This window comes from Rhea pennata, chromosome Z (assembly GCF_028389875.1).
Source record: "Rhea pennata isolate bPtePen1 chromosome Z, bPtePen1.pri, whole genome shotgun sequence".
NCBI lineage: Eukaryota > Metazoa > Chordata > Aves > Rheiformes > Rheidae > Rhea > Rhea pennata.
Genome location: NC_084702.1, coordinates 62,495,394 through 62,511,712, shown reverse-complemented (window position 1 = coordinate 62,511,712; position 16,319 = coordinate 62,495,394). Strand labels below are relative to the sequence as shown.

General features: G+C 36.1%; 1 protein-coding gene across 3 annotated transcripts in view; it reads left to right on the top strand.

The window, feature by feature from the left end:
- MAP3K1 (mitogen-activated protein kinase kinase kinase 1) overlaps nucleotides 1–16,319 on the top strand; it is a 61,301-nt gene that overhangs the window by 23,726 nt on the left and 21,256 nt on the right. For 2 of the 3 annotated variants that reach the window (XM_062600127.1, XM_062600125.1), the window contains exons 2-3: nucleotides 13,767–13,917; nucleotides 15,454–15,660. In XM_062600127.1, the coding sequence (XP_062456111.1) occupies nucleotides 13,774–13,917; nucleotides 15,454–15,660 (351 nt within the window). In that variant the 5' untranslated portion in view covers nucleotides 13,767–13,773. Of the gene's footprint in view, nucleotides 1–10,331; nucleotides 10,364–13,766; nucleotides 13,918–15,453; nucleotides 15,661–16,319 lie in introns of those variants that run through there. The other variant, XM_062600126.1, reaches the window with a different exon arrangement.

Genomic DNA, 16,319 nt, shown 5'->3' with positions numbered 1-16,319 from the left:
CACAGTAGCTATAGTTTCCCATCAGCTCTGATTCTTACTCTTGTCTTCACATCATGCCATCTTGTCATTCCTTTCTTGAAAATTTAAACGTTATGTTTACTACAATAGGTAGGAAATACTGGAAAATAACTATTTTGGGGAGTAATCTCTTAAACAGAAAAATCAAGAAAGTGCTGTTGATAGCTTTCAGAATGTGAAATCATCCAATGCATGTAACCTTATGGCTTCAGGTCATAAACTCACTGTCTTGCTGAATAAGTTCGAGTTGAAGGAAGACAAATTTCAGATTCTGGGGACTGTAATCTGACTACTTCTGTAGTGCATATATTTTAATAATGAAACTTTCTCCCTCCTGTGAAAGATGTTCTCCAGTTCTGTGAATTTCATTGCTGCATTTGGGGCAGCTTCTTTGCTGAATCGAACACGTGATGCAGCGTATGTGCGCTGTGTAGGACATGAAGATCTCACCATTACCTGCTAAAGAGTGACTGACATCTGCTCATCAGAAATGCTGCCGTCTTGCTTTTCCTGGGCATCTGTAGTGGAACCGTGCTATGAAACAGATTGGAGGACAAATCCGGTTTAGCATTTGCCGTTTCCTCTTCCTCTCCTCTGTTTCCAAGGTTTATGGGAAGGAATAGAATTGAGTAATTGACATGGGGAATAGGAACTTCTTAAAATGACGTTGCTTTGAGAAGAGGAGATACGATACTGTTTCCACAAGTTAGCTGACCAGGTTAGGATAATTTCTGGTCCCTTCTTCCTCTGTAATGGCATGTATAGCTCTTTATTCAGAGCCTTAGTATTTAAATTACCTAATATGTTTTCATGCCCATTATCACTAGTTCTAATGTTAGTGCATGATATAAAAATGTTCTAACAGCAAATCCAAGATTCTGCTTACAAAGAAGTATTTCATGGCCTCTTTGCTGTTTGGGATTAGGCTTTTTTTTTTTTTTTTTTTTTTTTTTTTTTTTTTTTTTTGTATTTTTAATAGTGTACTTTTTCATGCCTAAAAGCATCTTAAATGTATAGTACTGTTACCTGTTGGTACTTGTATGGTAGAGATTTGTATCCATGAACAAATTGAAAAACTTAAAGTATCCATGACAACTATAATTTGGCTTTAAATTAACAGATGTGGAATGTTCTTAGCAGATATGGGAGCAGTAATAAATGGAATTTTGTCTTGCTTATGTGAGTTTGATTCAAATGAATACTGCGAAAATTTGCTGGAAAATGTTTTTCCTCTTTTAATTCTTAGATGAATGTTTGAAAGCTACTTTGGAAACAAACAAAAGTCTTTTGGTATTTGCTGTTTTTGCAGTATTTACTCTTTTCTGCATTGTCTCCTAGAATAAATTTTCAGTAATCTCTCTACTGGACCTCTAATCTTACAAATGTTTTCTATGACCTTCAGTTTGACAGCATTCTCTGGGAATTAATTCAGTTTATTTTAGAAATTATCATACAGTGTTTTTAAATGACACCCCTGTCACATACTGCTAGTAGACTAGAAACTTTTAAAACTTCATTGCAGCCCACTGAGATGATTTATATTGCAAAAGGCAGCATTTCTAGTATTGCCACCTTAGTATCCAATTCAACTCTGGCCTAAACGAGTGTAATATGTGTTGGTGTAGAGGAACTGGACGTTTTTCTGTAAAGCTGAAGTTTGTCCGCGTTTAATTCATCATAGAATCCTTGTCATAGGAAACAGAGTTAGTCTCTATCTTGTAGGTTACATAAGGGTGTTCAGTCTTATTTGTGACACACAGAAGTTAGGCCATACTGTGATGAAAGATGGTGCTGCCCACCAAATGAAGCAGTCTTGTCCTTTCAGTCCTAAGCTTGTGTCATCCTCTTCCTCTGGCACGTAAGTTCATATGGCTGAAAGGAATTGCAAAATTGTTCCGGTTTAAAACCAGATAACTTGCTGATGAGGAAGTGGCTGCTGCTTTCTGTGATGGTTCTGGTACATGCTTGCTGTCATACTTGCACACATGCTTTCTTACTTTCTAGCTGTATGCATATGTATATATAAATATGGGATTAAATCAAATGAAGTCTCTGTGCAGGTGAACCAGACTTGGTGGAAATTGATTTCGCTGCACCATTCTGCTAATAATAAATTGGAATAAGATGCTTATATTGAGAATGTGCTGCACTAGGTAGGCCTGATCCTTAGTATGCATGTAACTGCTAGATACATATTTTACTTAAGCCAATTCAGTGTAAAATTCATAGTTTGTAGACTACTATTTTGTTCTAGTACTCAAATAGAGATGGACTTGACATGTCCAGTTTCCCTTTTATTGTATGTGTACATCCTTCTAATTGGAATACAAAAAATAAAATGGCCTGCTTTGCTTGATTTTGGAGCTAAAAAATCAAGATTTTGATTTACTTTATTTTTTTTAACGGGCTAACTAAGCAAAATGTTGCATCTTTGGTGATGACACGCAGGGACTTTTCTGAAAAGCTTAGCATTCATGTTTTACATAAATTGAGCTTTATGAGGTTGAATTTAGCATTGCCATCACGAACTAGTTACCTTGGACCAAGCTTCATATAAAACAGTTTTCAGTTGAGACTTCAATGTGAAATCTGCTACTTTCATGTAGTACTTAACTATAATATCTACAATATACTGGCTTTAATGTGCCTCCTTTCAGGAAAGGGAAACAGAACAGTCTTCATGAATCTGAATGTGTCTGTCACACTTATTATTGCATCTTGTCCTAAACTAAATTTAATTGACATTTTATGGTTGCATAGACTGCTAGTTTGGAATAACTGCTTAAGTGTTTGTAAAGATTCGTGGGTGGATTTCTATGCTATACTGAATTTTGTGTGATCTTGGTTGTACTTGGTGTGAGAGATGATTATCTGAAAGCTAGCTGGCTTTAAGGTCATACAGATGAGGGTTGCAATGTTGTTGCATCTCTCTAGAGCAGGTAAATGTGACTGTAAGTAAGTTCATATTTTTCTATCATCTGTCATGTTATGTACATGCAGATACATGTAGTACATACCCTTCAGCAGCGGCACCTGAAGTTCTTTTGTTTTGCTTGTAGAACTTGATAGAGCTTCTTAGCCCATACATAGGACTTCATGTATTGGATTCTGCTGAGAAATGTGTGGATTTTTAAAATGTTTAATGTATTTGTGACAAAAAAAGAAAGAAAGAAAGAAAAAAGAAATAGTGAAGACCTTTATTATGGCCCTGGGTAAATGATACATTCCTGGTGCAAGGACTAACACAGTTTATGTAGTTTGAATTTAACTTTAATTTGCCTTTTGAAAATACTTCTTTCTAATTTTGGCATGTTGGAAACAGTTTACCTTATGTATATCTTGACTCTGTTTGTTAGTAAAGTTAATGTTAAAAGTATTTTTACGTCTTGTTTTTCTGGTCCAAAACTAAAGCATTGCTTTCACTTCAGTGTAAAACTCAGGTTATCTCTAATGTACATCACAAGCTGGATAGAAGTGCTTTATATCAGATCTTTTTAATGAGTTTACTTTTGGGGGGATGAGAGGGGAAGATGAGGCAAGAAAAACGGTTCATTGCTATTGTTCAGGCCTTGTGAGGTTTGTATCGGAGCATCTCAGCATTCTCTCTGAGACTGAGAATACTCTTGACAAGGTCTTGCTGTTATTATTTTAGGTTTCTTAATGCAAATTTATTGGTGTCAGAATTCCAGAGAACTGCCCCATTAAATTTCAGACATGATCTGTAAATGGAGCAACACAGTTGTGGAACGAAGGTGGTTGCTTGAGGGTTGTGTTGGTGAGATTACATTGAATAGTTCAAAAAAGTCTAGCGTATGGTATCACAGAACAAATACAGTCTTGTCTTTGAGCTGTGTGGGAACGCAATTTAAAAATCTGAAAGCACACCTACGAATTTTCACTTTTTTTTTTTCACTTTGGCTCTGTGGACATCACCAAATCACTGCTATCTTAACTGAAGCAATGTTTGAGGATACGGAAGAGAATAACGATTGCTACCTATCTATACCTTTATGGCTTCCTTTAGTGTGGATCGTCTACGTTTTTCCTGATAATTGCTAGTCAGTCAATGGCTTAGTCTTTCTCATGGATCTGTCTACACCATCTTAGTTGAAAAGCTTAGGTGACCCCAGGCCTATTTGTCTGCTACCTGCATGATGATCTGAGTAGTGGTACATGAGCATAAAGCCTGGGACGTAACTAATCCACTGCATTGCTGACTTAATGTTTCAAAATCAGCAGGAATTTTGGAGAGAGAATTTTTACTGTAATATTGTAAGTAATGATTTGAGGAAACTTGGGCTAATTGGGATTTTTTTGTTGTTGTTGTATCAGAAATCTGATGTTTACTCTTCTTTAGTTTTTATGAGAGCTTTCATATTTTTTGACTGTGGGTTCTAGCAGGCAGAGTTGAATCTCAGCGACTTAAAATGTTACTGGCCCATCAACCATGGCCGAGTTGACTGAAGGAACTCGGTTGTCTCAGTCTAAATATACTACCGTAACCTGCCAGTTAGAATTGATTTAGTATTATGTAGAAACAAGTAACCGTTCTATGGCAGTTACGTGACAGTATTTATATATAGTAGTAAATGCTAGGAGAAGAGAAGGTGGCTATAACAAACAGCTCAAAAAGACAATTTTAAAGTATCACCAGATTTGAGCAAAATCTGAAGGTAGTAACAGGGTAGCAAGCAAAATAGAAAATAAATTATGCTAGAAACAGTGTATGTATAGTAACCAGTTGCCCTGAAGATCTTTGCCAGCACTAGGGAACAGACTAGCCCACAGTTTAAAACATAGTATCGTTCTAAACTGGCATAATGCTGTGTGAGTGTCCTAAAATGCTAGGTTGCTACAAAAATGGTTGAAATTAGTTTAATATGTTCTATATAAGAAGTTTAAAGGGACCAGATAGTTTGAGAAGGATCTAACATCATATGCTCTTATTAAATACCAGTATCTAGTACTTTATCTCTGATGTTAGTCAGTGTTAAAATAAAGATATAAGCAAATCTCAAATGAAGCCAAACTTGAAGTTTAAAAGCATCATTGTAAGTTCATTTCTTAATTCACCTTCTTTAAAGAGGAGGGGGGGGAGAGAGAGAGAGAGAGAAATAATCATTGTGTGTGTGAGAGAAATAATTGTCATCTCTGAAAACATCTCTGCCTACAGTATGCATTTATCTCTAAATTCTAGTACCATAAGTGATCATCATACCCCTCATTGAACACACTTTTAATACTTAATTTTTTAACCAATATTATTAGAATGTTTATTCTGTCCATCTTTTTTCAAAAATGACTGGTGACAGGCTAGAGCCTCTGTGAGGTGATGTTTCTCTAGTGTTATGCTTTCATGCCACTATAGGAAAGTGGGTTTTTTTGGCAATTTTTAATCTATTTTTAAGCAAGTACAGAAGTAGTCCCTTTTCCTTTACTGAGGTCCATTTGCAAGGGATAAAAACTCATTGATTTTTTTCTCTGACTGTATAATTTTTGATTAGTATCAGCAACTGTATTTTGAGGGTATATGGAGACATAGCAGTATGCATAAAATAAATTAAAAGCTAAGGTGCATTGCGTTAGAGGTAGGATGTGAATACACCGAAGCTTAAATAGAACCTCACAGTCAAGAATACACTGAGATCTCTGAGAAAAAGTGGTCTATTTTGTTAAGAGTACTCCATATACTTCCTGTCCTGTAAGCAAGCTGCTTCCTTACTTTGTTGTCACAGGCTAATTTGGTTATTATTGGATTTTTATTGCTTGCTAACTACACTGATGGGTTTTTTTAAGGTTACTTCACTAAATATTCCTCTCTTCATCAGATGAGATTCCTGCCTCATTGTCTATGCATAGTCTGGATTAAAAAAAAAAAAAAAAAGTTACTGAACCAATAACTGCTTTCAGCCATGTGCAAGCACAAACCTTGAATGCCTTTTCCTGCTATTTTCTCTTCATGTCATGGTAACTTGTTGTTATCTTACAAAAATAAACACCTTTAATAGGAGCTGCCATTGTTGGAGTGGGTGTAGTTAGCGTGTGCTTGGCCTGTGTCTAGACGAGTGGACAGACAGCACTAAACTGCTGCTCCTTGTTCCACGGGAAAACTGTGCAGCACAGGGCACCTTGTATAACGTGCCGGTGTTACACAGGAATTTTGGAACTGAAGATCCTAAGTCTGGGTCTTCATGGCAAGAACCTAATTTGTCCATGACTTTCTTCTGATTAGAACTATCCTGGCTACAGTTAGCTATTGTAAGTTTGCAAAGAGATCCAATATGTTGCTATAGGGCAGCGTTTCTAAAGCTTGCAGTTGCTCAGAATATGCCTACAAGATTTTTTTGGCTTTATTTCTGGACCCCAGAAAAGCTTTTTATACCTGATGTGGAAATGCACGTGGAACTTTTTAGTCTCCTCTGGATCATGGCACCAAAGTTCATTATATGCATGAGTCTTTGCAGGACAAGGATGTTTTGAGATCTGACATTTACAGTGTCAGTGGATAGCACAGACATCTCTTTAACAAGGTGTAGTGCTTCCTTAATGTCACCTGTTATGATACAGGATTTCGATAATAAATGAAATTAATGATATTTATTCCTGATGTAACTCAGGTTGGCATTTCCTCTCTTTTCACATAGCTTGCTCATATATTTGTCAAATGGAACATTAGCTTAAAAAGCAGAATACTCAATAGGAAAAACAAACACAGAGAAGATATATAAATAATAAAATAAATCAGGATGATTAGCCAGTGGGGTCCAACTTCAAGTGAGCTCCTGAATGCTGCTTCAATACAGCTACTAGGTGAGAGTAGTAATTTGTTGTAATTGTCAGCAGTGTGCATTATGAAATGAACAGAACCCTGGAGAGAAATCTGATTTTTAGCGATGAAACTTGGCATTTGAATCATTCTTAAAAAAATAAAAAGATTCTGTCTTGGTCTCTGGTCTCCTTCTGTAATGTCAAAGGTTGTGGGTTTTTCTTTGTAACTTTGAATTTTGTTTCAAATAGTTTAAGGAATTACTATTTGTTTTGAAAAGAGTAACTTTGGTTTTTTATTTCCCCCTCTATGCCATTTACTGTCTAAAGAATCATGAAGGCTAAAATTTCTTATGCTATATTGTGTTTCTTTGCTGGAAATTTTTGTAGGCTTTTTTATATTCGCTTTCTTATATGGTTTATTTTTAAGTGTCTTTTTCTGAGAGAACTTAAAATTTTTATTCCAGTGGCAATCTTGGAACAGTTTATTTCTGCTGATAATTCTACTGTTTTGGACAGTGCCAGAATGGTCAAAATTCCCTTTGTTTATAATTCTTCCAACAGTCATTTAATATGCTGTAGCTTTTGAAAATCTGCCTAGCTCATCATGTCCACATTATTTGTAGGCTATCATTCCATCCATCTGTTTGGAGATAGGAATATATTATATGGTTTTATCTGCTTATCCCTATGATCTTAAATTGATCCAAACTATAATTTTTTGTACTTCTTTTCTGGGGTTAGGGAAGCTAAATTGTCCAAAAAACTCTTTATTCCATGTGTTCTATGGAGACATTTTGTTCTATCTTGACAGTCGTCCAACATGCCGTAAACAATTTCCTCATTCAAAGTAGACCAGAAACTGATTCAATGTAATACAGTTTTTCCTCATATAGTCAATATACGGATATATAATAAATCTGCATTGAGCTGTGTGATTTATATTTTGAATTTTGTCATACATCTATCCTATCTTTCTGTTAATAGCTTCATAGATCAGCAAGGTACCAGCACGGACCATTGTGTTATGAGTTCTGACCTAACTAGACCACTTCTAAAAGTTACCCAATTCCATTTCACCCAATTCTCCTGGTTTAGGGTTTGACAGGCTTTAAGAATCCTAATGGGATTCAGTTTAGTGCTTAAAAGATTGAACTGTGTACCACATTCAGAGAATTTGATGCTGTTATAGGTGCAGGGTGTTGGATAAATGAGAGATGACCAAATGGAAACTTGGTCCTATACTTCAGAAGGGATATAGGAGGGCTCTGGCAGTTCAACATAGTGAAAAAAATCACTTCATCATAGTTAATGCTTGTGATCCTCCTAATGTTGTGCAGATGAATTAATTGCATTGCTGACTGTCAGTGAACATTCATATGGCAATCCTTTCTTTTTAATGACATTACTGCAGTTCTGGGAGGAATTCATGGTAGTCTGAGGGACAGGGATGTGGGCAAGGCCTGAGCGGCCCCAGCATGAACTGGATTCTGTTCTCTGGGTGTCTGAAGTTTGTCATACAGTAATCAACTTACTAAAGCTTTGTGCAAACTGTATTATTGTAATTTAGATATGCTCTTAGTATAATTACATAGTTTTATGAGAAGAACTGTTATACAGTTACTAGTGGCTTATCAGTGAGATGTTCTCTGAGGACTCACCTTTTGTCATGTCAGACTGCCAAAGGTATGCTTGACTGCAGCGCTCTGGGAGCAAATGAATGTAGAGAGAGAAGGCAAGGAAAGTCTCAAACTGACAGAAAAAACTCAGCAAATAACTAACGGAGCTATAGGTTTTGAGTAATTTTGGATTTAAAGCCAAATAATAGAAAGCTACTATTTCTTCCATATTTTCATTTTCTCTACATGCGTCTTTCCCTTTTGCAGGAAAATACTGGAGGAAATAGGATAAACTTTGACTCTTAAAACTACTGTGATGAAAAGATCCACTGACTCTCACCTGATCTTACTTTTCAGCAGAAGTTCCATGGAAACTTACGTGATGTTCTGTCTATTTTCTTTCTTCCAGACACAATTCATTCACTTTCTGTGAGCTAACACATATTTATAGTTTTTAAATACCTATTTTAAAATATACATAGAAAATATTATGTAAGTTATTTGCTTGATGTAAATTGAGAGAATTTTATAATGCAAAATGTTTTAGTGGTTAATCTAAGTGATATTGTAAGTAAGAAGTGGTAATCTTTTTAATGTCAGTGAAGGATAGACAGATGCAGAGTGACATTTAGTGCCTGCACCTTGTGAGCTTCATTGGACAGTTTGGCCAAATGAAGAATCTACGTTCTTCTCAAGGGAAGGTGATGCAACAGCTATTGAAGAAGCTGAAACAGCTAGAAAAAAATAAATATGAATTTTTCTTTTTATTTGTTAGCTAGTCTAATAAAAGAATAAAAATTAGTTTCACACTTCTATATAACATTTTGTTAACCTCTCCTTAACTATTTCAAGAAGCCAGATTCATTAGTCTCTGTAAAGTAACATCTTTAATACTGTCCTTATTAAGTAGCGGTTGCTGCCATTTAATACCAAGTTGTGGAAGTTCCCTGTGAAGATTTTAATTTTCATGGACTGTGTCATAATCTATATTTTTGGTTTGTCAGTATGGACACAAGTGATTACCTGGCAGGTATAGCATTCACTGATAATACCAGCAGTAGTGGCCCAGGAAGAAAAAAACTGTAGACTGGCAGAAAGACGGATCATGCCTTACCCAAATCATGATATCAGTTTAAAAAGAAAAAAAAAATCAGATGAAAAATTCAGAGCACTGTTGGCAGGTTTAGCTCAGCTGGTTAAATATTAGTGGCCAGAAGTTGATCTAAAACATTAATAGCACACCTTTTGAATTCAGAGATCAGTTATGTTTTTAATCCCTCCTGCCCAAGCTGTAATCTTGTCCTACCATACGCTTCCAGGCCAGGTGGATGAGCCCAGCACTCTCATGACCTGCTGAGGGCTGGGCTGCGTGCAGGTGGGTGCCCGTGTTCTTAATTCTTGCTTACTGTTCGAGGGTGAGCTCTGTGCATCCGCAGCATTGACTGTCACCGTATCTGGCACTTGCACTGAGCAGAGTGTGGGGTGAGCTCTGTGCATCCGCAGCATTGACTGTCACCGCATCTGGCACTTGCACTGAGCAGAGTGTGCGGTCCCTCCCATAATCTTTCAGTCTTGCTCGCTATCTTTCCCTCTAATCTCATACATTCTTCCTCGCAACCTGTTGTTGTTAAACACGCTGTTCCCTGTTAGAGCTGCTGTGTGGCCACTTTTGTTCGTGCATATTTGCTATGGCTGTGGTTTGACCATCTTTGGTCTGCAAGTCACTCTTGCAAATGTGTTTCAGACAAATGTGAAAAAATTATTTGAACAACAGCTGCCAATTATTTTTCTCCCTACCATCAGATATTTGTGGATATGGAAGGCAGAGCTTCCCTCTTACTGGCTAATTCCCTCTTTCCTATTTCAGAACTTGCCAGACCTTTTTCCTGTTTTTTTCCCACAACAAATAAGAAAACTTGGTCCAGTATGGATAATGGATAAAATTTGTTTGTCCAAATAAGGTAGTAGAGAAACCAAGGCATTTAACTAACAGTTTATAAATGTTGAGAATCATAGCAAAATGGATTGGAGCTACTGTTTAGACTGTTACCTTTCAAGAAAAATACTTTCAAAATTAGCATAAACTCACTGAGCCTTTCAGATGTAAAACTTGCTCGTCTTTCACAGTGGCTTACTGAATATCATAAATATGTATTCCATACCTCATGATAAAATGCCAAATTGTTAATCTGTAGAGAGACAGTTGTTAATAATTTAACTGTTCAATTACTATTTGCAAGTCTTAATCCTTAAGATGAAAGGGGGGGGAAGGGGGCTAAGTTTTGCTGTCTGTCTTGCACAAGATGTTGTATTAGACTGTTTCCATGCAGTACTTTAATCTTACTATATATAGTTAATGAAACAAGTAGTTCAGAGTGAGTAATGCAAGTATTAATGCAGACGGCTGGGCTTATTCATTAAAAAAACAGTAATTATCACACTGTTAGGCTTGCTCTGCAGCTCTCATTGCACTAAATAGAGGGGCTGAGTACTTTAGAATTCCTATATAACTCTAGTTTCTTTGGAATTTCTAGATTAATTATTTAAGAATTGACATCTATTGATTTAAAACTGATGTACAGTAATTAAAAGAATTTAAAAGATGCTACCACTGTTTTGAGGGGAAAAAACTTTTAAAACTTAATGTATTTGGAAAAAAATCTCGTATCCTTTATTTCAAGTCATGACAAGCTGAAACACAATCAAAATCCTTGCACCTTGCTTAAGCAGAATGATGGGATGTGGGCAAATACCAAATTCCTTAGGCCAAACTAGCATGTTCTCTGAGCCCTCGTTCAGGAGGGGGAGGAAGGAGCATTGGTTTTGGTTTGTGTTTTTTTGTTGTTGTGTGGGATTTTTTTTCCTGCTGCTTAGTCCTCTCACTGCTGTTCAGATCAAGTACCTCCAGCACCTGGCAGTCACTTAGGCATATGTTAACTTGACTCATGAGTAGTTTTTGTTGTATCAAGATCAGGACGCTGTCTACCTTGCAAGGTGGAGTCCTTGGGGACATTGGATTGTCCAATGGGGACATGCATTGTGGGATTTATATTGTTTTTTGTTGTTTTTCTTGGTGCTAAAGTACAGTGATACAGGGACTAGCAATCCAGCAAATGTCAGGTAGGCAAAGTTTAAATTGACAGGAGTATTGAGGGTTTTGCTTTAGATAAAAAAACATAGGTTCAGGCCACAGAATGTGGACAAACTCAGTTTTATGAAATAACTTGCAGTGTGCAGGAGGACTTCGTGCATTCATCAGAAAAAAAATTTTCCACAGACTCAACAATATAAGAATAATTAATAAATTAGAATTTTTGCTGAAGCTTAAGTTAGTATGAAATTTTCTTGAAACTTTTTCAGAAACTATGTGTTATAAGAAAGTGCACAGTACTTAAATTCAGCAAAAAATATATTAGTTTATTAGGCAAAAACTTACAAACTCTGGTCTTTCCCACCTGCATAGAAGAAAAGCACAAGAGTTCTTTGTGCAGGCAAGGGTAGATTGGTTTAACTATCAAGTGAGAGAGGAAGATAGTTGCTTCTGCTTTTTAGAGAACAAGCACAGATTGTGAAGCCTTTTCTGTTGTGTTACATTGTTCATGAATTCAAGTCCAAGGGCCTCTAAAAGACTTTTTTTTTATATCAGTTGGGAAGTTAATCGTGGTTATACGAACAAATGAAATATTGTGCCATTCTTTCACTACTGGGATAGTGCTTTCTGTCTTGTATACAAAGAATTCATACAACTGAAATGGTGCAGAATGTCATGGAATTAATTTTAATATAAAAATGAGACTATATGTTTTTAACTTGCACCTGTGTTTTAGAGGTGTACTTTTCTGTACCTGCAATTCCTATTCAGAAAAAAATCCTTTTGTCATTGAACTGATTTTTTTTTCTTTTCTCTTTATTTTTTTCCTTTCTTGACCAAGGAAAGGAAAAAGTAGAATCATCTGTTTTTATAAGACTTCAGGCAGTGCTTATTTAAGTGGATAGTTTTTTCTATTTACAAACTTCTGAAGGTGTTTAATCATTAGACACTATTCTGAGTGTCTAAAATCGGACTTGTTAACAGTACATTTAGATGTTGCTTGACAGAAAAAGTATTTTGTTTGCAGTGTCCACCTGCTTATTACATTTCAGCACTGCACAGGAAAAGTTATTTCCTGTCTCAGAATACTTTGTTTCCTTTGTCTCTACAATGAAAGAAAAAATAACATGAATATGCTTTCTGAGCAGTGAAAACTTCTCATCTTTCTAAGTAAAGAACTGTAATAAATGAATCTTATTAATACATTGCTGATGAAGATAGGCATTTAATTTTAATATCCTTCTGTTGCAGGGAGTGTAATTCGTATGTTAGAGGTCATGTCTGTTGTGACCTAAATTAATGTACATCCTTATCTTTCGCTCTGACTTACGATTTTAGTTATTCTTAAAATTAATTCTGAGAGTTGGCTTAAAGCTTTTTTTTTTCCTCCTTCTTTCTTTAAACAAACTTCCAGAAGATGGCAGAGGATCATATGCTGTTGTTTAAAAATGCACAGTTTTCTTGGTGATTTAGCAGAAAGCTCAACAGAATCAGGAAAATTTCCAGACTGTTCACATTTGTTGTTCAGTGTCTGAGAGTATTTTGAGGATTTTGTTGTTGTTGCCAGTAATCATAGGCAATTACTTTGCTATAGGTCAAAAAAAGTATGAGCCAGATGGATTACGCTTTAATTTTACAGATATTAACTTGCTGTGAATTTTGCCATACTTAAAGCTGACTAAAAGTTTGAGTCATCAGTTGTCCAGAAAGTGACTCTCAAGGACACTAGCTTTGCTTTCATTACTTCTAGTTTAAGCATACTGTGTAATAGCTTACAAGACTCCTCTTTAAGAAGTTTTCATGTATGGGACGAGGCACTACATAATTGCATGCATGTGCATCCTATGAAGATGGAAGCTTAGCATTAGTTTATATGCATTATGTACATTGTTCTAAAAGTCTTGAGTTGCCAATAAATGTCTGAGTAATCACAACACTTCTGAAACATTTGGGGAATGATATATGGGATAATTTTTATATTGGCTAAAGATTTGCCAAGATTTTTGTCTTTATTGAGTGTCCAATGTTCCAAGCAGTATGTACATTTTAAAGAAATAGGCCTCTAAACAGATATGTTTCAAACTGCAAAATAGCAAATTCATCACAGTAATACTTAACAGGAATGCTGTAGCCAGTTGGAACTAATGATTTAGTAATTACATTGCAAGGAGAGGGAGGGCAGAATGGCACAAGATTGAAGAATGCTGTGGTATTATGCTTTAACTAAAAATAACTGTATTTATGATTATGAAAATTCTTTTTCTTTCATGTAGCCGTGACATGGAGAATAAAGAAACCCTCAGGGGGTTGCAGAAAATGGACGACCGCCCAGAAGAGCGCATGATCAGGGAGAAACTCAAGGCAACGTGTATGCCAGCCTGGAAGCATGAGTGGCTGGAAAGAAGAAGCAGGAGAGGCCCTGTGGTAAGTGGCATTCAAGGAAGGGCAATATCTGTAATTACTACAAATGAAAGTCATTGAACGTTATGGACATTCTTTTAGGAGCTTTGCTATCTAAGCAACTCGTGGACTCTTAGTTGTGATCCTTTTGTTCGTTTTAATGAGCTGTTTAACAGGAAGTTGCAGGCAACTTTCTGAAGTGTACACGTGTATTAAGTTTTACTGAGGGGAAAAAAAGCCAATAGCTGTGCATAGTGTAAAACATTGCTGTATCAACACTGCCCTCTAATGTCAACAACTAAAGGAACTGTTGTTCGTTAGGTAAGATCCTACGGCGAGTACAAAACCGTGCTGGAGTGGCTTGTACTCTTTGCATTTTTAAGGATTTCAGGACTTCTTATTTTCTAAGTTTGAAAGTGTTCAGTTAAAGCTTTCCACGTCATAGCACATGCATGTATATAGTATGGAAGTTTTGCTAGAGGAAAAAACAAACCGAGCTTACTAGAACCAGGAAAATAAAGCAAGTCTGAGTAACTATTTCACATAAGTCTTAACTCTGCTAAACTCTAGATGCTAGAGCGTTTCTGTTGGCCTTTTGGGGTAATGCTTTTGTGTAAATGGTTCACAAGTCATTTTAAGAAATTGCAGACAGATTAAACCCAAAATTAATTAAATGGTTACTTTTATAATATTAATGTATTACTAGTTAGGCAGGGTTATACTGAATAGTTAGTTTCATGTCAGTATATCTGCGTTATAACTCCATGTAACATGTGCTGGAAGTGCTAATTTAAAGCTAAGATTTGATTAAGTGTTTAGGGTCAGCATTTTTAGAATACAAATGAAAGAGGGCTCTATTGTTAGGTTTGTTGTGAGAATATTGCAAGTGCAAAATCCAACACCTTAAAGCTCATATCAGATGAAATAGTTTATTTTTTTTAATGGGTCTTGGTTACTGCATAGCTTGAAATTGTTGCTCCTTGCTCAACCACTTTCCTATAGGATTCTGTGATTTTAGTATAATTTTCTGTGCTTCAGATTCTTAATTACTACCACCATTCTATGTTGAAATACTTTTCAAGCATCTAGTAATTGATAACAGTAACTTGTCTATAGGCACATACATTTGCCTTATGACTTTTGGGGAAAAAAAGAAAGCGTTATGATAATTGCTAGGAAGGAAAAATATCTAACTTTTTAAATACTTTTTTAGCCTGCTCATTTTTTAAGGAGATTTGGGGGAGGGGAGGGCATCAAAGTCTTATGAAAAACTGAGGTTCAGGTTTGCAGCAAGTATGTGTTCAATATGGTGACTTCCCAAAGTAAAATAAACAGTGCATGGATCAACAATGTAGACCTAGGTCTTCCTTTCTTCAGGCAGTACTCTCACTGGTAAGCCACAAACGCCTGATTTCTCTTTTCTGTTTCTGTTTTATGTGTGAATAATGAATTAATTATATAATTATATAATACCAGACAAAATTCTGATGAATTTGTTTTGTTTTCGTATACAATGATTATTTTTGTAACTCTTGACACATGTGGTTTAATTCCTGCAAGGTGGTGAAACCTATCCCTGTGAAAGGAGATGGACCTGAAATGAACAAATTGTCTCTAGAATCTCAGACTGATGGACAAAACATGGCTTCTTCACCTACTCAGAAAGGAAGACGTAGTCCTTCTCCTAGTAGCTCCTCTTCGTCGTCGTCTAGGACTGTTAAATCTGAATCACCAGGTGTCAGAAGAAAAAGGATATCTCCAGTGCCTGTAAGTTGCAAACTATGATATGATTATAAATTTGACTATATTCTATGATACTTTGCCTAAAAAAGATGGAATATTGATCTTTAATACTTCTGGGGAGGATAGGATGCCTATGTAAAGGGGTTGTCACATGATATCGCTTAATATCACTTAGGAGAACAAAGTCTGCACAGCGTATCTCATGTTACATTTTTCTCATATGCATGGAATTTTATCATTCTGCACCCCCCCCCCTTTTTTTAATTCAGTCATTCTCTTGAGGTTTTTTGTAGGAAATAAACGAAAAAATTTAGATACTCAGTCTTGGAGATACCTATGTTCTGTTAGATTGATTGCACAAAGAGGTGCCAGGAGTTTGCTTCCTTCGTTAGTTTTGAATGTCAGTTCTCTAGGGAGGTGTGTTTCTTAGGGGATAGGCTTGTTGATGCTGGACTAAGACTCCTGAATAAAGGAGTTACCAGTATGCTGTTTGTCACTCTCTGTTCCAGGCTGCTCTTTATGTACATGTTAGGGAAGTTTTAGGTATATGCATCGTTAGAATTTTTTTAAAATCTGTACCATTGCATTCAAAAAGATCAAGACTGGAATATTTTTAGCTATAATAACTGACTTCATTAGAGAATATCAAGATTGGGGTATTTGAGCAATAGTTTATTGTTCAT